This window comes from Theropithecus gelada, chromosome 4 (assembly GCF_003255815.1).
Source record: "Theropithecus gelada isolate Dixy chromosome 4, Tgel_1.0, whole genome shotgun sequence".
In the NCBI taxonomy this organism is placed as follows: Eukaryota; Metazoa; Chordata; class Mammalia; order Primates; family Cercopithecidae; genus Theropithecus; species Theropithecus gelada.
The window spans coordinates 21,487,705-21,507,821 of NC_037671.1; the positions used below are offsets into that span (position 1 = coordinate 21,487,705).

The following is a 20,117-nucleotide window of genomic DNA, read 5'->3' on the forward strand; positions in this document are numbered from 1 at the left end:
AGGTTTTCCTATCAGTCCTCTGATGTCCTCTGTGGTTGGCAAACATCTACAAGGGGAAGTTGGTCACCTAGGTAATCTCATATTGGTGAAAAACCCAAGGTATCTGAAAGGGGTTTTGTAAGAAAAATTTTAGGATCAGACTATACCAGGAAACAGCTTCCTGCCTAGCTGCAGGTTGTTAATTTGTTTGAATGTTTTCAAACCAGATTACTTTTGGTGTGTTGGATAGGCTTTTGAGTAGGGAGAGATACTATCTTGAGTTGTACTAATAATTTAACTCAACAGCATCTAACAAAGGCAGCTTTATTCTTGGATCATGTATACAGATCATAGTCTGAAGTGGAATAAACAGAATATTGGCCTCAGTGTGAGATGTTATTTAGAACACACTGGAAACATTGTGATGTCATTGTGCACTGAGGCAGGGAAATGTTAGTCTACATTTTATGGAATATCTACTTCAATGTTTGCATTGTACCTGGAGTGATAAAAAGCAAAACAGGTACTCAAGGCCTGTCTGGGTTTTGGCCTTTAGGCACATTCCCCCTCATCACCTTCCTTCCCACTTGGCTGAGCTATGGATGAGAAAACCTAGGTCAATAGTTCACCAACTCAGCTTCAAGCCAGGTGGGCTGACAGTCCTCCTTTGACCACAGGACCCCAGTGCCCGTATCCACAAGCATCTAACATCCTGGAAGTCAACTTAAATTTTCAATGAATGGGCCAGCTGTGGTGGCTCATACCTGTAATCCCAGAACTTTGGGAAGCTGAGGCGACAAGATTCTTTGAGCCCAGGAGTTTGAGACCAGCCTGCTTGGGCAACATAGACCCCATTTCAATCAATCAATTAATAGCTGAGTGTGGTGGCAGGCATCTGTAGCCTCAACTACTCAGGAGCTGAGGTGGGAGGAGGATCATTGAGCCCAGGAGTTTGAGGTTTGCAATTAAGCCATAATTGTGCCACTGCACCCTGGGCAACAGAGCGAGACCCAGTTTCAAAAAAAAAAAAAAATCAACTAACGGCACTCATTACGTCTTTCCTCTCAACAGTACCTATTCTCTTACCTATTCACCTCACCCTCAGGAAGCTTTTCTAAGGTTCCTGTTTGTCTATGGACTTTCGTTTCTGCTTCCTGCCTACTCAGAAACATCTATTCCATTCTCCAAGTATACTTTACGTTTGCATACCTCTTTTCACTTTTCTCCATTTTCCCTGAGATCAGCCTAGACAGGTGAGATTGTCCCATTTTATAAATGAGAGCACTGTAGTTCGAGAGGTTAATGACTCGCTCAAGATGCAGAGGAGACTTTAGAGCTTGTGCTTCAACCTGGATGGTTGGAATCCAGTTCCACTGGCTATTCATTAGAATGCTTTATTTTTTCTTAGAAAAAAACTTTAAGAAGGGCATAATTTAGTGATAGAGAATGAGGAACTATATAGTAAGTTTTTAAAAATATGCATATGTTCCCTGCCTGCTCCTGTGATTTGTTCTTGGGTGGGTACATAGTAGCTTTGTCTTTACACTGTGACCCTTTTTGCCGCATCCATCATAATAGGTGAGAACGCCTTATATGAAGGATGCCTGTGACTTCGGTACGTCGGAATCTAATACCCTTGAAAGGGGTCTAGGAGACACCTGTTTCTGAGAAGATTCTATTGCATACACTTCATAGACTCTCAGAGTTGGAAGAGACAATATGAGTCATCTGGTTCACCAGGTGTTTGGTTACATTTTTGGTTAGATTCCGTATGAGTCCTTAAAGGGTTGTGGAGTGAGTTTGATGAACAATCCTTATTGTTTTGCATGACCCTTCATGGCCTAAAAATAATTCTGTGTTTTACTAAACTAATTAAATGTTGACTATTCAAAAGAAAAAGTTTTTTTTTCCTTGGGTCATTTGGGTTTTGAGATGTTCTATTTGAAACATTTTCCTTAAAATTTGTTACCTGTTAAGAAAATTGCATATTTAAGTATCTGTTGAATGCTACTTAATAAATGTAATTTTCAAAATGTAACTAAATGATGGTAGTTTTTTAAAAAAATATTTATTATTTTATTTTGCTGTTCTTGCATTGCTATAATCTGTTTTTGTTTTCTGTGTTTCTCTCTTTATAAGCTAGATACCAGTTTTCCCCCTAGAATTGTTCACCATTTACCTATGTTTTGTATGACATGCACTTCGGATGCATGTCAATGTTTTCAGTTATTTTGCACTTTTTAGCCAGAGATACAGAAGAAGAGAGGGACACTCGAGATTAAATATTTTAGTGAAAGTTAATGGATGGCATTTAACAAGCCTGGGGTACTTGAAAATTCAGTAAAAAGCAATAACTAGGGCTGGTTGTTTCCCCTCTTTGCCTTTGAATAGAAGTGCATGCCCACACTGATGGAGTGTCAAGTGCCTGTGCTGTAGGACTACTTAGCAACCTGCCCTTACAAATCTCTATCTTGAACCACTGTTTCTTAGCATTAAAAATAAAGGGTGTATGTACTTAAACCCTGGAGTCAGTGTACAGAGGTCTAACTTCTCACCCCAAAATCATGGGTCATATAATATTGTGGTCAGGAGAGTGCTTATATGAAGTTTCAAAATTCATTTAGTTGATATATTGTGGTTTGTAGTGTACCTAGGAACATTACATTATTAGTAAGAGGCACATCCATTGTAAGTTCTTGGGAAGGTGTATATTTCAACTTAACACATTTGCAGTTATATTTGAAATGAATGTGTTTGCCTAAAAGGACTCACATAGTATCTTTAGTTCCTATTTAATGCTAAACTTATTCTGTAGACCCAAATGTTTCTAAGAAGAGCCTTGCATAGAGGCACCTGGGATATTCTGTTACAAATATCTGTTCTGTCTACATAGCTTCTCCACCTTAAGTGGTTTAACTGGTCCTTTGCAGGAAGTGGAGAAAGGATATCTCAGAAGGCCAAAGGATTAACATTTTCCCACAAAGTCTTTCATGAAAAGTCTAAGAACAGGAGAAGAGAAGTAATAAATGACCTATTCTTCTGTAATTTGCAAACTCATGAAGAGCTTCCATATATAAATTTCACGTGTGTGTGTGTGTGTGTTAAACCCTGTGAGGTCACTATAACAGGTATTATTGTCCCTACTTTTTAAATTAAGGAAAGCAAGTCTAGGTAATAGGCTAAGTCGTTTTCCCGTTGTCACCTAGTAAAGTGGATCCTTCACCCTGGTGTTAGGATCTGAAGTTCTTTGCACTGTTCACTTTGTTTTCCTCAAACACCTTCCCCTTGAGCCTGGAAACTATATCTTCCAGTCTTTTTACTTAAATTTATTTAAGTGGCTGCTGGGGGTCAGCGGGAAGATCAAGGCAGTAACAATGGAGCAGGTGTGGCTGATGGAAGGCTGAGATGTCCTCAGCAGCAGAACAGGATGGACAGGCTTTCAGACTGTTTATTCATTTGTCCCCTGGCACGACACTCCTTTTGGTGAGCCGCCTTGATGGTTCCCCTGGGTGTTAGCCTGCCCATTGACATTCTTCCTCATATTTCCTTTCTGCTGCTCTCTTCTATGTCCCACTGCTGCCGCTGGTGGATACCATGTTTGGCACAGTAAATCCTAGAGCAAGTGATTTTTCTCCCTTCTGTTGAACAAGAAGGTCAGGGTTAAAACACAGTATCTATATGGCGGTCAAGTGCAATGGAGGAGTGACCACAAAGGATCTCTGTTCCCAGATACCTTTTATTCCTCAGTTTATACTAAATCATGAGCATTTGTGCATGTCTTTTGAACATCATTTGAAGACTCTTTTCATGATTCTGCACATTCTATCGCATAAATTTAGCAACATTTATTTCAGTGTTCTATTTTGGGTCTTTAGGTTATTTTCTAGTTTTTGCTGTGGTGAATATTATAGAAAAAATTAACTCCTTGGAGAAAAAACCTGTTAACTATTTGAAGAGATACAAGTCTGGTTTAAATGGTTTGCCCTAGTCATTGATTCATCAGTACACTGTAAGTTATTTATAATCAGATAAATACATGGTTAGTTTTCTGAAGTAATATAATAGTGATATTAGTTTTATTTTCAGATGGAAAAAATGAGTAAAGATGGTCAGTAACAGGGATAGATTTCATAATTACATCATCAGTATTCTGACCCTAGAATTTTACTTTAGGCTCGTGCTTTTTTAAAACGTTGGTGCAACAACAATATTTTTAATGCAGTAAGTTGATACATAAATGTATAAGTTTGAAAAATGTAAGCCCAGTTGTAAATAATCACCACTTTGTAAGAGTCGCTGCTTCAGTGGCTGGCTTATGTATTTTTGGTGGAAGGTACTCCTCAAACATTTGAGCTTGACTTTTTTTTTGTCATGCATGTAGAAAAGGTTTACCAATTATGAGCAAATTAGTGGAAGTTGAAGAACCAATTTTGGATTACTTAGAGGTTTATTTCCTGGAACTACTGCCTTCAATTTCTTGTGCGGACGGGTAGAGAGGGATAGGGGGAGGCGTTGAGGTTTCCATAAAGCTATCAGTCCCTCTCCTAACTTCTCAGTCAGACTCACATCTCCACCCACTGTCCAACATCCAGACACAACAGGCAGTGAGCAGACCAACTTTGTTCCTGGTGTTCTCCCTTTTCTCTCTGGGTTTCTTTTTTCTTTTCGATTTCTTCTCTGGGCTTCTTTTTTTCTATTCAGTTCCTTCGCTGGGTTTCTTTTTTCTATTCAATTTCTTCTCTGAGTTTCTTTTTTCTATTCTTTTTTTTCTCTGGGTTTCTTTTTTTTCTATTCAATTTCTTTTCTGGGTTTCTTTTTTCTATTCAATTTCTTCTCTGAGTTTCTTTTTTCTATTCATTTTTTTCTCTGGGTTTCTTTTTATTTCTATTCAATTTCTTCTCTGGGTTTCTTTTTTCTATACAGTTTCTTCTCTGGGTTTCTTTTTTTCTATTCAGTTTCTTCTCTGGGTTTCTTTTTTCTATTCAGTTTCTTCTCTGGGTTTCTTTTTTTCTATTTAATTTCTTCTTTCCCCTGGGGACCAGTGCCTTTTTTCCTACTCAAACCTCCTTTACATGGCATCCACCAAGGCCCATATTTTTGGGAAGGTCTCATTGTCTTTGAGATAATGTCTTTGAGACAATGCATCATTGTCTTTGGGAAGCAAATTATCTTTGCTGTCCCCAGTCAGCAGGAAGTCACCTGACTTTCCCAAATTTGACATTATCTTTTCCAGGTGCACTTGCTCTTAAGAGTGGTCCTAGAAATGTCACTGCCTTAAGCTTACTTTGATTGTGTGGCTAGCTCAGTGCAAGGGTCCCAGCATTCTGTTCTAGTTTTGGGTAAACTTTGATGGAGAGGACCACTAGGTAAAAATGGACTTAGGAACTCATACAGGATTTTTTCAAAAAGGAGGAGGCCTTTAGTGTTAGAAAATAGTGTTTTTTCTTTTCCTAATCTATGGTGGCTGAAATGTGTGAGCATAGGGAAATCTGACTTGAATAAACTCTTAAGATGAAGTAATGCATAATTAATTGCCTGTCTGCATTCTTTCCAAAGTGATGGCTCTTAGTATTCACACTTGTGATAACTTAAGTTTCCTGAGTACAAGAGCCTCAGGACAGCCAATTAAGGAAGAAGAGGCAGTGGTGGTTCTGTTATATAACCTTTCTGCTACTGTAATGGGATAGGTAATTGTCTTTTTTTTCTTAACTTCCAGTGCCTGAAACAGTACATGCAGCTGGCAATCCGAGAAGGATGTGGATCTCCCATCACTTGCCCTGACATGGTGTGCCTAAACCACGGGACCCTGCAGGAAGCTGAGGTATGAATGACTGCCATTATCTTCCCCTCTTTCCTATTTATGTTATTTATTAGGATCTTGAGCCCTGATGTATTTCCCTACCAGGGAGTCTAGCAAGAAAATACAGAGGTTAACTTTTTAAAGGAGCACTTTATTGCAACATACCTTTGGATTTTTTATACAGACTGTTAAAGCTGTCATTTATCTCAGTTCTATTTACATATACCATCTTGAGTATTGAAGAAGCTGTAGAATAGGCAAAAGTGCCAGAAATCAAATTTACCAAATGTGAAGTTAGGAGGCTCATATCGTTTGGCTCTGGGTCCCCACCCAAATCTCACCTTGAATTGTAATAATCCCCACATGTCAAGGGTGGGACCAGGTGGAGATAATTGAATCATGGGGGCGGTTCCCCCATGCTGTTCTCATGATAGTGAATTCTTGTGAGAACTGATGGTTTTATAAGGGGCTTCCGCCCTTTGCTCAGCTCTACTCCTTGCTGTGGCCATGTGAAGAAGGACGTGTTTGCTTCCCCTTCTACCATGATTGTGAGTTTTCTGAGGCCTTCCCAGGTCTGTGGAACTGTGAGTCAATTAAATACCCAGTCTTGGGTATTTCTTCATGGTAGTGTGAGAATGGACTCATACAGAGGCTGAGTAGTGAGTCGTCTTGTAAATTGTAATACCCTAAAGATAAATAGGCAATAGAGTGAGATTTCATCTCTTAAAGAAAAATGGGAGTGGGGGCATAGAACTAGGTAGGTAGATAGAATGTATGATAAACGACTTACTAATTGGAAGCTCAATTTCAAAAACAGCCCATGAAATTTATCGGATACCTGTATTCTAGACCTGTGCTGACTAATCCAGTAGCCACTAGCCACATGTGGCTGTTTACACCTAGACTGATTTAAATGAAATTAAAAATTTAGTTCAATCATGCTAGTCAGTAATTGCTGAGTGTTCAGTCACATGTGGCTAATGGTTACCAGACTGCACGGCACAGAATAAAATATTTCCGTCAGTGCAGAAAGTTCACATGGCTAGTGTTTTAGAATTTTCAGTAAACGGTAGCCACCAGGCACTGACATTTTGAGGATCTAATGTAAGGGACCAGTGTACCCAGACAAGTGGATCAGGACGGGCTGTAGTGTCTGTCTTGCAATTCTGTAGAGCAGAGCTTAAGTAGCCTTCTCATTTTCTTTTTTTCTTGCTTCTTGCTTTCTCTCTCTCTCTTTTTTTTTTAAGACCTGGTTTTCCTCTGTTGCCTCCGCTGGAGTACAGTGGTGCAATCACAGCTCACTGTAGCGTCAACTTCCTGGGCTCAAGCGATCCTCCCACCTCAGCCTCCCGAGTAGCTGGGACTACAGATGTGCATCACCATGCCTGGCTAATTTTTAATTTTTTTTTTTTTTGAAAAGACAGGGTCTTTTTATGTTTTCCAGGCTGGGCTCAAACAATCCTACTGCCTCAGCCTCCCAAAGTTCTGGGATTACAGGTGTGAACCACCACATCTGGCTTCATTTTCTTTGAATAGACATTTTCTCTTTGTATTTTCCCCCTCCTTTGTTCTCCTTATCCTTTCCCCACTCTATACCTTCTCTGTCCTTCTGGTTCTCTTTATCCAGTTTTACTCTAAAAGCAATTTTACTTTTAGACATTAAAACCAGATAAACCCATAATGAGTCTTAAAAATTACAAAAGGAGGCCAGGCGCAGTGGCTCACACCTGTAATCCCAGCACTTTGGGAGGCCGAGGTGGGCGGATCATGAGGTCAGGAGATCGAGACCATCCTGGCTATCATGGTGAAACCCCATTTCCATGAAAAATACAAAAAAAGTAGCCAGGCATGGTGGCGGGTGCCTGTAATCCCAGCAGGAATTACGCCTCCCAACCCAGGAGGCAGAGGTTGCATTGAGCCGAGATTGCACTACTGCACTCCAGCCTGGGCGACAGAGCAAGACTCTGTCTCAAAAAAAAAAAAAAAAAAAAAAAAAAAAGAATCAAGTGTTCTCTATCAACTTGCTACTGTCTTTTTCAGTGATAAAAATATGTGGTAGTGGTGATTGATAATCATTTTGAATTGAGAATGGAATAGAAGATTATATTGGAGATGTAGGTAGCTGTATCAGTTTACATAGGCCTCCCCCTTTGAAAGTAAATACCACACACATGAATTGGACTGTACCACCTTCATTTCTAACTTGCTTGAGATCAAGATTTTATTGCATACAATTATAACATGTGGCTTATAATCTATGTATTATTGAATATACCACAATGGGATTCATTCACAGATGCTTGACTAGGTTCTATCTCCACGACTACTACTTGCCTTCCACCTTTTAAAAAATGTTTAATTACACAGGTAACACATAAATATACTTTGCTTGTTAAAAATAATTCTGATTAAGCCTGGTTCCCTTTGTCCTGCTGCTATTTATATTACAACACGTGATTCTTCATTCTTCATTGTCTTACCAAATGCATTTAAGTCTAACATTTCTTCATCTTCAAAGGATGGCAGGAATGTAAGCTCTTTCCTCTGAGCACTTCCTTATGCAGGTCTAACTTACAAAATTGGCTGTGCTCCATGTATCTGCCTTCTTGATTTTTCCAAATTGGCTCAGCTGTGATTATGCCTCCTAACTTTTATCTATCAAGAGTAGCCTCCTTAGTGACGCACTTAATGCCCAGTTCAAGTACAATTGACCCTCAGTGTCCATGGGTTCTGCATTTGGGGATTCAACTGCACATGGAAAATACTCAGAAAAAAATATTTTTACTGAACATGGACAGACTTTTCCTTGTCCTTATTCCCTAAACAATACAGTATAATGATTTACCTAGCATTTGCATTGTATTAGGTATTATGAGTAATCTAAAAATGACTTGAACTATACAGGAGAGAGGATGTGCATAAGTTATATTCTAATACTACCCCATTTTATTTCAGAGACTTAAGCATCTGAAGATTTTGGCATCTATGGGAGGTCCTGGAACCAGTGCCCTTCAGATACTGAGGGATGACTCTACTGTTCCCATGTATAGGAAATGGTAGAAAATGGCAGCTTCCCTTTCAGTGTCATGGAAGCTGCTGAGAGATAGTGACTCAGGAGGACTTGTGGCTAGAGGTGAACCCACTAGGAGCCAGGGAAAAGTAAAACTTTCCTCTATTGCATCATCTGGTACTTTTAGCTTTTGCTCTGCAGACCTTTTCCAATGTACTTGATCTCGTAGTCGTGTCCAACATGAAATTATGAAAAGCAGGACACAGATTGTTTATTCCAATAGCATTACTTCAGGCAAAGCCCTTACTTGAAGTTAGTAGCCCTGTTAAAACAGGTGATGTCTAATTTAAGCAGTTCCTGTATAGTTTGTTGAAGTAGCATCCATCACTTCCTGGGAAAGCCTGAACCATTTGTCTGGGCTGTGTAAATTTTGAGTGGTGAGAGCATATACCTATTTGAATAGTACCTGCCATTACATGGCCTGAGAATTTTAACTTCTTCCAATTGCTAGGTGTCAGTGGAGGGCAGGGAAGAGCTTCTCACTCACTAATCTTCTTTCCTAGCCCTGGAACACTGAAATGACCAGCCTGCCTTTTACTGCTAGTGCCCCAGTGTGCACCAGAGAAAGGGTGGGTGCAGCTGCTCTGCCCAAGAATGGAGGCTTCAGAATTTCTATAGGAGGGGATTTAGGGCAGGGCCCTCTGGAGACCTGGGTTAGAGGTATGGTGGAGGAGGGATCGAGTACTGGGGAATTTGAAGCTATGTTTGCAAAATAAATATAGTTTTTACTCAGATTGCATATTTATTTGGGTAGCTTTGGGAAAGTTGGCTACAGTGATAGGGAATCCAAGTGTTTTTCCCACATCCTCTGCCTCCACTTGCCATCTCTTAACATTCTTCCTTCCCATTGTCATGGTGGGAAGCTGGGGCAAAGGAAGGATGAGAATGCCCAGGCAAGAGGCCATATTCCTGTTACTGTGGTGTAAGGATCTGAATGGGAAGGGGTGAGTGTGTCTGTAATAACCTTTGGCTGCAATATGTCTTGGCTGGAGAAAAGTAAACCTTTGGGATGGTGGGGATAGAGGAATCCGCCAAGCCAGAGTTAGTAGATGTTTTTGAGTTTCCTGGCTGAATTACATTTTAGAAAGTATTTAAAACTGTGTTTTAAAATGTACTTAAAACTGTATAAGTGGGTAATAAGATTTCTAAGATTCTTCTTTAACTAATGGCACATAGAAAACTAAGCCACAATGGGTTGAATGTGTCACGTGAGTGTATGGATGTGTCCCTTTTACTTATGACTGAGTGGAGGGAGAAAAGGCAGGGGATGATATGTGGAAAGATGATCTTGGTTAGATCATGTACAGCGACTTCTGTAGCACACGTGAAACGAAGAACAGCGAAAGCCGCCCTCTACAGTGGACTGCGAAGATCTGTGGTCCTGGAATTCCATTTCTTGCCTTCTGCCTCTCAGACAGTGATGCCCCCATGTGGTTTCTAATCAGGACGTTTTATCTAATATTCAGTTGAGAGACTTCACCTTGTTAGTTTCACTCAGGTGAATGGGCGAATGTGCTGTTTTTCTTCTCTGTTAGGAAGACCAGCTCTCGTTCTCTGGGTTATGAAAACATTTTTAGTTCCTATGTTAATGTGATTAGACATTGATCCGCAAGGTGAGTGTTATTTCCCCTGCCTTGCATTTTGCAAGTCATAGCATCCTCCAAATCGCCCAAACCTCGACAGGTTGTAATGATCTACTTACTAGTGGTCAATTCCATCTCCAGATGCACTGATATGTTTTATTATTTGTTTGCCCTGTTTAATTTTTTAAAAGCAACTGTAGCGGAAGCATGATTTGAAGGACCAAACCTAAGTGAAGTCTGGGCGCCTTTTCCTTCTGTCCGGACTTTCCAGACTCTGATGGGTAACATTTCTCTAAAGCCTATCCCCAACTTCTGTTTCACTTTTTTAATTGAGTGTTTTTTTCCTAACTAAAACGCAATATACATTGTATTTATTAACATTTCTTATGGGTACTCATTCCACTTTTGGCATCAATACTTTTGTGGTGAGCAGGCTCCCCTTTCTGCCTCTCTTTTTTTTTTTGCACGGGGTTGGTGGGAGGTGGGTAAGGTCAGTGTTAGTGTAGATCATGATGCTTGTTTAAATGTTATGATTGTGGTTAATACTGATTAACAGGGTGTGCCTGACTTTCCATTTCTTCTTGGTTGTGTACGTTAGAGAGATTAATTCACAGTTATGTGTAACTGTTACAGCACTCCTGTGTGTAGATGTGGTCTGGCTTCCCTGGATATGCTCTGCTAGAGATGGAATGGAAAAGGGAAGACATTCAGCTGAGTAGAAACTGAGTATTTTTTTCTTCTTCTCTTTATTTATTTATTTATTTTTGAGACAGAGTCTTGCTCTGTTGCCCAGGCTGGAGTGCAGTGGCATGTTCTCAGCTCACTGCAACTTCCACCTCCTGGGTTCCAGCAATTCTCCTGCCTCAGCATCCTAAGTATCTGGGATTATAGGTGCCCACCACCATGCCCGGCTAATTTTTGTGTTTTTCATAGAGATGGGGTTTTACCATGTTGGCCAGGCTGGTCTCAAACTCCTGACCTGAAGTGATCCGCCCGCCTTGGCCTCCCAAAGCGCTGAGATTATAGGCATGAACCACCTTACCTGGGCAGAACTGAGTATTTAAGAAGGATCATAAGGTTCATTTTTATCGGAAATGAAACAAAACAAAATAGTGATTATGAGATAAAGTTAGTAACTTTTGTTGTTATTATTCTGATATTATTGCTCTTACTCTATTAACATGAAACTGAATGTATTTTATCTTTGAATTAAAGTTTGGGTTTTTCCCCCCCTTTGGAAAGAGTTTCTAGAATGATGATGAGGAGCAAAAGTTGTCTTTTGTGCTTGGATGGGAGGAGAGATAAATTTCTGTTTAACATTAAATTAGCACAGCTTTCAAAGGAGAAGTAGCAAAAATTAACTTTGAAGACTGTTAAGTAGTTGATCTGAGGATAGTGGTCTTATGATAGCTGAGAATTACCTAGAGAGCTTTGCTTTTACTGCTCGAACATGGATTTGGTTAGTAATGAATTAGAAGCCACTGAATAAAATAAATGTCTGTAGTCTATGCTGACTGAAATTTAAAAAATGAATAAATAGAGAAGGGACAGCTTTCTCTTACAGTGGAATTTTAATCACCAGTACAAAATGAATGATGGAAATAGAAAAATCACTAAGCAAATATTACAGTAATAATTATTTTTGGCAAGAATTATCAGTAGATACAAAAATTAGTGGGCAAAGTTTGATTAGAAACAGGATTTTGCATAGTTTCAAAATATCTCCCTACAAGATACTTGTTAATTCCAAATGATGGAGAAACTGGCAGATACCACCTTAACCACATTAAAAAGTTAACATCATCAATAATGAGACATGTTGTCCTCATGTAACTCCTGATAGCCCCAAGGACACATCTGTGATATTCTTGCCAAAAATGCATAACCTCAGTCTAATCATGAGAAAACATCAGACAAATCCAAATTAGGGGAACATTGTACAAATAACTGGCCTGGACTCTTCAAACTCATCAAAGTCACGAAAGGCAAAGATAAATTGAAGAACTGTCCCAGATTGGAAGGTCAAGGAGATACCACAACTAGATACAAGTTGGTAACCTTGATTGGATCTTAGACTGAATAAAAGACCTTAGTGGGACAATTAGTGAAATCTGAATAAGGCCTGAAGATGTTTTAATTCTATTGTGTCAAAATATAAATTTCATTATTTGAGTACTATGATTATCGTTAGGGGAAGTTGGAATGGCATTTAGGAACTAAATTTAGGAAGTGTTATCATTAGGGGAAGTTGAGGGATTGGCATTTGGTAACTCTATACAAGTTTTGCAACTTTTTATGTAATGGTCTGGTGTGATTTTGAATGATTTGGAAATTCTCGGTTGGCAGAAAGAAGATAAATGTATACCACAAGATACCTCTTTATAATCTCTCTTATTCTCTAGGATTGTCAGGTGTAGCAGTCAATTTTAGAGTACTTGTGAATATCCTCAAAAAATTGGTTGTAGCCCGTTTACCTGCAGCCTGATTCAGTCTTCTAATCATCATCCTAACACAAGGATTAATATTTCAATTTTACAGTTGTAGAAATGGAGGTCTCGAGCAATAGTGACTTAGCTCCAAATGACAGTGGAACCAGGAATTTAACATTTTGTATCATTTGTTGTTGTTGTTGTTGTTGTTGTTGTTTTTGTGCAGCTCTCATCTAAAGCCAAAAGTATAATAGAAATATTTCAGAAAATTAGTTCTATTCTGCAAAATCCAACAGACAAAATCAAGGGGTAGACCTTCTGTGAATCTTATGTTTATTGCTTTCTAAGTAATTTCAGCCCCTTGAGTGTACTTCTGTATGTCCTGCCTCATTGTATGCCAGGCTTCCAGACCAAAGCTTTACTCATGGTAAGCTGTCAACAGATATTTAGAAAAAATGTGACTGGGTGCAGTTGGCTCATGTCTGTAATCCCAGCACTTTGGGAAGCCAAGACAGGAAGATCACTGGAAGCTGGGGGTTTGAGACCAGCCTGGGCAACATAGTGAGACCCCATCTCTACAGAAAATTAAGAAATTATCCAATTATGATGGTGCGTGCCTGTAGTCTCAGCTACTTGAGAGGCTGAGGAGGGAGGATTGCTTGAGCCTGGAAGTTTAAGGCTAACGTGAGCTATGATTGTGCCACTGTACTCCAGCCTGGGTTGACAAAGTGAGACCTCATCTCCTAAAAAACAATAATAATAGAAAAGATGTAAGTCTAAATGAGGGGAACTGGGGAAGAGAATGGTGCATTCTGTGGGTGTCTTCATTCCAAAAGGACAAAATAGAATGAGAAGCAATGTAATTAACTTCTTGTAATCACAACTTTCAATTAAAAAATTGATTTACCTTAGTAAGTCTTAGTTCCATACAACCTTTGACTTCAATAAGAAATCCAAAGTAGCATAAAATACCAAAAATTAGAAATCTATGACTTCCCTGTTGGCAATAGTGTGTACTCCAATGAAATTTATTTTTCTAATTTAAAATTAAACATTCATCTCTACAGTTGTTTACTTTTTACTGCATGAATTTCTGTCATTTTTCACATTAGCATTGCATCTGTATCTAAAACATCTTCTGTTTGCCTTGTCTTCCATAAACTGTATTTGACTTTTATATAAATTGCTCATCATCGAAAAGAGAATCAGAATTTTTAGGGGTTGACTTTGAAGGATTTAAAAGGAGGTCATCAATCCAAAAACTATTTTAGATGAGGGTGAGTGGGGTACAGGACTGTCTTCTAGAATCAAAGAGGGTGGGTGGTTAAAAAAAGATTCATAGAATACTATTGAAGTCTCTTGGGCCCAGGTGGTATCATCCCCAAGTCATGTTGATCCAGCAGTTGACATAGCATTTGTTTGTCTTCCACCCATGATGCATTAGTGACAAATTCAGGAACTAAACTCTGGTTCCTAAATGCTTCCTATCACTTCATTTGCCTGTACCTTCTGTCTCCAACTCTGAATTTTATTTGAGACACCTTTGTCTTTCAGGAAAGATGTCTGGGTAGCATTATAACAGATGAATAAACTTGACTTTCAATGTGATGAAAGTCCAACCATACCATTGAAAGAACTATGGTAAAATACATATAACATGATATTGGGCATAATTTGTTTTTTTGTAAAAATGCTAAGGAGCTTTAATTTAAGGTACCACATGAAAATGCAACATTTTCTCCCCAATTGGAGAAAGAAAATTTGGATAAAAATGTTTTTATAATTAAAGTTATGTTTTACCATACTTTATGTGGAATGAGGAAGACCAAACTTGTTTTGTGGTCCTTTATACATTTTAGCTAACTTAGATTCATTTGTGAAATGAATAAGGGAAAGGATTAGATTTTGAATGCATTATAAAAGGTATAATATTTGTTAAGTACAATTTTAGCTGCATCATTTTCTTACTCCAGTGTTCTCAAAGCAGATGTCCTTTCCTTAGTTGCAAGAATGTCAATGTAGGTATATTTTGTGCCAAAAAAAGTTGATGGTTTCGAGTTGGAATTGTCAGGACTAAAACTCTGTCCTGTATCAACTCACTGGATGTCTGGAAGGCTAATATCAAATCCTTTAATTTTCTCATATGTAAATCTTTAAGTTATGTCAATATGTTTACATTTGATGTCAATGGAATTAAAATGTTTAGAATGCTGGTTTAAGAGCAGTTAGCTTTTCCTGCATCTGCCTTTAAAAATGAGTAATTTGAAATGTCATTCAGTTAAGTATGAATTGTTGTTTACTAGTAAACCTTTGGTTTATATTGCCATCTGAAATGGAATAGGGGTCTAGTTGCAAGAAATATTTTAGGCATTTCTTTTCTACTGGGGTCTGGGATGTCAATGTCCCATAACCGGGGGCTCCAGGAAGTGACTCTTGTCAGAATAAATGATTTTTATATTGTTTAAAAGGTAATCTTTCCTAGGTGACAAATGACATTTGCATAATTCCTGAGTTGCTGTCTACCTGACTTTAGTTTTTAAGGATTCCAAAGCTAGAACTATAACTTCAAAAAATTATTAAATGAAGATATAGAGAAAGGAAGCATCTTTAATATATAAATATGAATAGTGTTAGAAGAACCTGTAATAAAATTTTGTTGTCCGGTCTTGGTAGCTACTGACTGAAGGATAGAAGGTGATCAATGAGAACCCTTGAGCAGTGATTCTCAGCTGTGGTGGTGGAGTGGGGATGACTTGAAAATTGTTGCATGTGTTTTACTACATGAACAGTGTAGAGAAAAAGAGGTTTGCAAACAGTTGGTGTAGAGGAAGTATAATAAGCAAAGCCAGAAAGAGAAATCAAAAGGCTGGTAACTCAGGGCTCTATGATGACTGAAGTCTCAACCTTTTATGTCTCTGGTTTCAGATTGCCTGTTTGGTACCTGTGGACCAGTTTCAGCTTTATCAGAGGTTAAAATTTGAAAGAGGTATGAACTCTTCTTTTTTTCCTGATGGTGAATGTGGTTTTACATGTGTCATTTTTACACTAACCGGGATGGAAGATAAAGGCAGCTGTCGGCTGTCAACAAAGCCACACGGGTACTCCAAAAGGAGGATACTGTAGTTGCAACATAAAATTTCAAGCCTCTCAGCTACCACCAGAAAAAAATGCAGAATAGCAGGAAACAGAACTTTCCTTATGTTGTTTGTTTTGTATTTTTAATTTGGCTTATGTAAGAAAGGTTTTGCGAAATTTAGATGGCTTTGTAATCACAATAATACAAAAGAAAGTGACTCTCAAAATGGGTTTTACCACTAATTTTCGATTCTTGAAGATCACTTGGAAACATTACCAGCCAAAACATCTTTACTGCTCCTCAAAATACTCACCACCTGCTTTTTTGATACTACTTTTGTAATCATGTAATAACAGACTGTGGATATGTATCATTCTTGTGCAATTTACAATGTATTGGACTGATTTTCTTTCTGACTTTGGACTTGGGGGAACTTATATAACTTTTCTATTTAGCTATAAGAATTATGTTTTTACTTCATTTGGCTTTTGACAGGTATTTTTTAGGAGCCATTTCCCTCTTGTCATACCCTAATCTATTTTTGAGGTAAATGGACTATTTCTTAGTATCTCAGAAGTAGGAAAAAAATTGTTTCTCCCAGAACTCATTGGACTGGTATAGTCTCATTGAGTATATTAAACTGAAGCCTAGCACGAACATAAAGTTTTCTGATTGCTAACTTTTAAATATGGATTAGTAAAGTCTAGAGGTGAGGGTGGCGGGGGCGGGGGGGAAATGAATATTTGTCATGTGCCAATAAGTTTGGTCAGTACAATTATTTTTATCTCATTTACTTTTTTTTTTTTTTTTTTTTTTTTTGAGACGGAGTCTCGCTCTGTCGCCCAGACTGGAGTGCAGTGGCCGGATCTCAGCTCACTGCAAGCTCCGCCTCCTGGGTTCACGCCATTCTCCCGCCTCAGCCTCCCGAGTAGCTGGGACCACAGGCGCCCGCCACCTCGCCCGGCTAATTTTTTGTATTTTTTAGTAGAGACGGGGTTTCACCGTGTTAGCCAGCATGGTCTCGATCTCCTGACCTCGTGATCCGCCTGTCTCGGCCTCCCAAAGTGCTGGGATTACAGGCTTGAGCCACCGCGCCCGGCCTCATTTACTTTTTACAACTACCCTGAAAAATAATTCTTACAGGAAAAAAGAAAAAAAACATAAGAGCATGAAGAGGGGTAGAGTAGGAATGCTTGTTGGGGATTCATAGGTTGTTAATCGCAACCTTAGATCTAGATCTGGCTTGGTCTTTTAGGAGAAGAACACTGACTTTGTTTTTACATGTGTGTTTTTTTTTAATCCAGCAGCCAAAACCAGATTCATCTCATGGGTGGATTACTTAACTCATAAGGCTGATATATTAAGCTAAATTTACAGGAAAAAAAAAAAAATCTTGGACTAGGTTGTTTGAATTCCAAATGGTGGGTACGTTTTTGCTGTATATCCAGATGGGAAGTAGGAATAATAGTTTATAATGTTGAACATGGAATCAGAACCAGGGAGTCAGACGGATTTTAGGTTTAATGGATGATGATGTAATCTGATGCTTCTGTCCTGTGATAAGTTAATGATGGGGGTAGTTAATATTGACCCTCTCTAATCCATCCACATGGGCTGATTAGATTGAGTATTATAACGCCAGATGTGATAGCTAAAGATAAGAGCATCAACCATCTGCCCTGCCATTTTCCCACTTTATCCCAATATCTTCCACTATAAAAATCAATTATAATTAGAACATGGACATTCCCAGTATTCACCCTGTGGATGACTGGCTGTAGCAAGTACCATGATTTGAGGGCTTTTACCCGGAGAAAGCCTAAAGAGTTAGGTTGGATTTTCAGGCTGCTGCTTAAATGGTGAGATGTGACCTATCAACCATGTCAGTCCTACTCAGTCACTGGGACTCAGTCTATTTATAGTATTCTCATGCCTCCATCAGCACTTCTCTCCTCCCGTGACTGCCTGTTACTTCCCCGGCTAACTTCACTGCCCCATATGTCAGCAACAGGCCTTATTCCTAATTGTTTTACATTTTAGGTAACACATCTGTTACCTCAAATGGCTTTTTGTAATTAGAATATTCTAATATTACTAGGAATTACAGCTTTCTGTGGGTTGCTTCTCACTGATGAATATAAAGTTTTGGTTTATTTTAGAATGGTAGCTAAGAGCCTGAGTGCAATTGCAGGCTCCACCACTGGTAAGCTGTGTGACCATGATAAGATCCTCAATATTTCTGCATCTCAACTTCCTCATCTGTGAAATGGGGATAACGAGCATTTCTAAACCATAGGGTTGTGATGAGGATTATGTAAATTAATACTTGTAAAGCACTTCCTGTGAGTGCTTCCTGTGTCTCAGTGTTCAAAATTTTAACAGTCGTTGGCAATAAAAATAAGTTAAAGTTAGCACCTTTAAATTAAATTATTCTCAATGTTCTTCTCCTGTACACTTTTTTTCCCCATGAGATAACCATATTGTTCTTCAGGAAACATCATACTGAAATAGATATTATTGATTGTCTTGTTGTCAGTGGGATTAGAACACTTGAAGTTAATTGGCACCATCCATCTTTATGTGGGGCAAGGTAGATGTGGAAAATCATTGGCCAAGATTTTCACTCTTTCCCCAGATAGTGGTTGGCTTTTTGAGTTTTCAAGTAGTATTCAAACCTGCTTGTGACTGGCTTATTCTTTCATTAGACATGATAATATGTTCAGTCTGGCTACAATTAAGTTGGGCAGGCCTCTGAGCCAGTCTGTCTTTCTTAGGTGGTGATGGCATATTTCTACTTTGCTCTGTTACAAATTGATCAAATAGTTTTATTCATACATGGAATTTATTTTTTTTTTCTCACGAGTTCTAGGCAGATGCCCCACTATGGATCCCATGCATTGACAATTCATGTTGTTGTTCTTACTTTATAGATGAAGAAACTGAAAACAGGGCAGATTGAGACTTGCTTAAGACCACATAGCCTGTGGCTAACCTTCCTCATCTATACAAATGTTAAAATTCTGTACTTTTCTTTTTGTTATTAACCATATACCTAACATAAAAGTTGACATTTAAACCATTTTTAGATGTACAATTCAGTGACATTAATCACATTCATACAGTTAGGCAGCCATCACCACTGCTTCTAAAGCTCTTTCGTGGTCCCAAATTCTGTAGCCGTTAACCAATAAGTCCTTATTCCTCCTCCCTAATAACCTCTAATCCACTTTCTCTTGTTTGCCTATCCTAGATATTTCATGTAAGTGGAACCATACAATAGCTGTCCTTTTGTATTTGTCTTATTTACTTAATAAATGTTTTTCAAAGTTCCATTCCTGCTGTAGCATATGAGAATTTCATTTTTTAAGGCTGAGTCATCCATTTTATGTTTTTAACGTCATTTTGTTTATTCATCTGTTGATGGACATTTCAGTTGTTTCCACCTTTGGCTGCTGTAAACAATGCTGCTGTGAACACTGGGGGGTAACTATCTGAGTTTCTGCTTTCAGTCCTTTTGGGTAAAGTAATAGAAGTGGGATTATGGGATCACATGGTAATTTTACATTTATTTTTTGAGGAACTGCCAAATTGTAAAACCCTATAATTTAAATATAAATTTAATTAGACATCTTACTGTCATAAAGTATTGCAGTGTGTTAGATTTAGTGACCTTTTGATTTAAACCCCTCATTTTATAAAAAACGTAATTGAGGCCCAGAGACAATTTCCTCGTAGGTGATTTTGTTTTTATTTTATTTATTTTTTTTGAGATGGAGCCTCATTCTGTCGTGCAGGCTAGATTGCAGTGGCACGAACTTGTCTCACTGCAACTTCTGCCTCCTGGGTTCAAGCAATTCTCCTGCCTTAGCCTCCAGAGTAGATGGGATTACAGGTGCCCACCACCACACTTGGCTAATTTCATATTTTAGTAGAGATGGGGTTTTGCCATGTGGGTTAGGCTGGTCTCGAACTCCTAACCTCAGGTGATCCACCCACCTCGGCCTCCCAAAGTGCTGGGATTACAGGCATGAGCTACTGTGCCCGGCCTCTTAGGTGATTTTGGAAGGCAATTTGTAATCATGTAATTCTTCATTACCATCCATTATAATTATTATTGGAAAATGGACATTTCAAGTAAGAGTAAATTTAAGTTAATAGAGTGCTACATAATGGAATTTAC

At 38.6% G+C, this 20,117-nt stretch overlaps 1 protein-coding gene across 1 annotated transcript in view; it reads left to right on the plus strand.

Annotated features, from left to right (window-relative positions):
• Positions 1 to 20,117, plus strand: part of RNF144B (ring finger protein 144B) — an 80,396-nt gene that overhangs the window by 35,031 nt on the left and 25,248 nt on the right. Inside the window, exons 3-4 of the mRNA XM_025382465.1 lie at positions 5,696 to 5,800; positions 15,787 to 15,847. Of these exons, the coding sequence (XP_025238250.1) occupies positions 5,696 to 5,800; positions 15,787 to 15,847 (166 nt within the window). The remainder of the gene's footprint in view (positions 1 to 5,695; positions 5,801 to 15,786; positions 15,848 to 20,117) is intronic.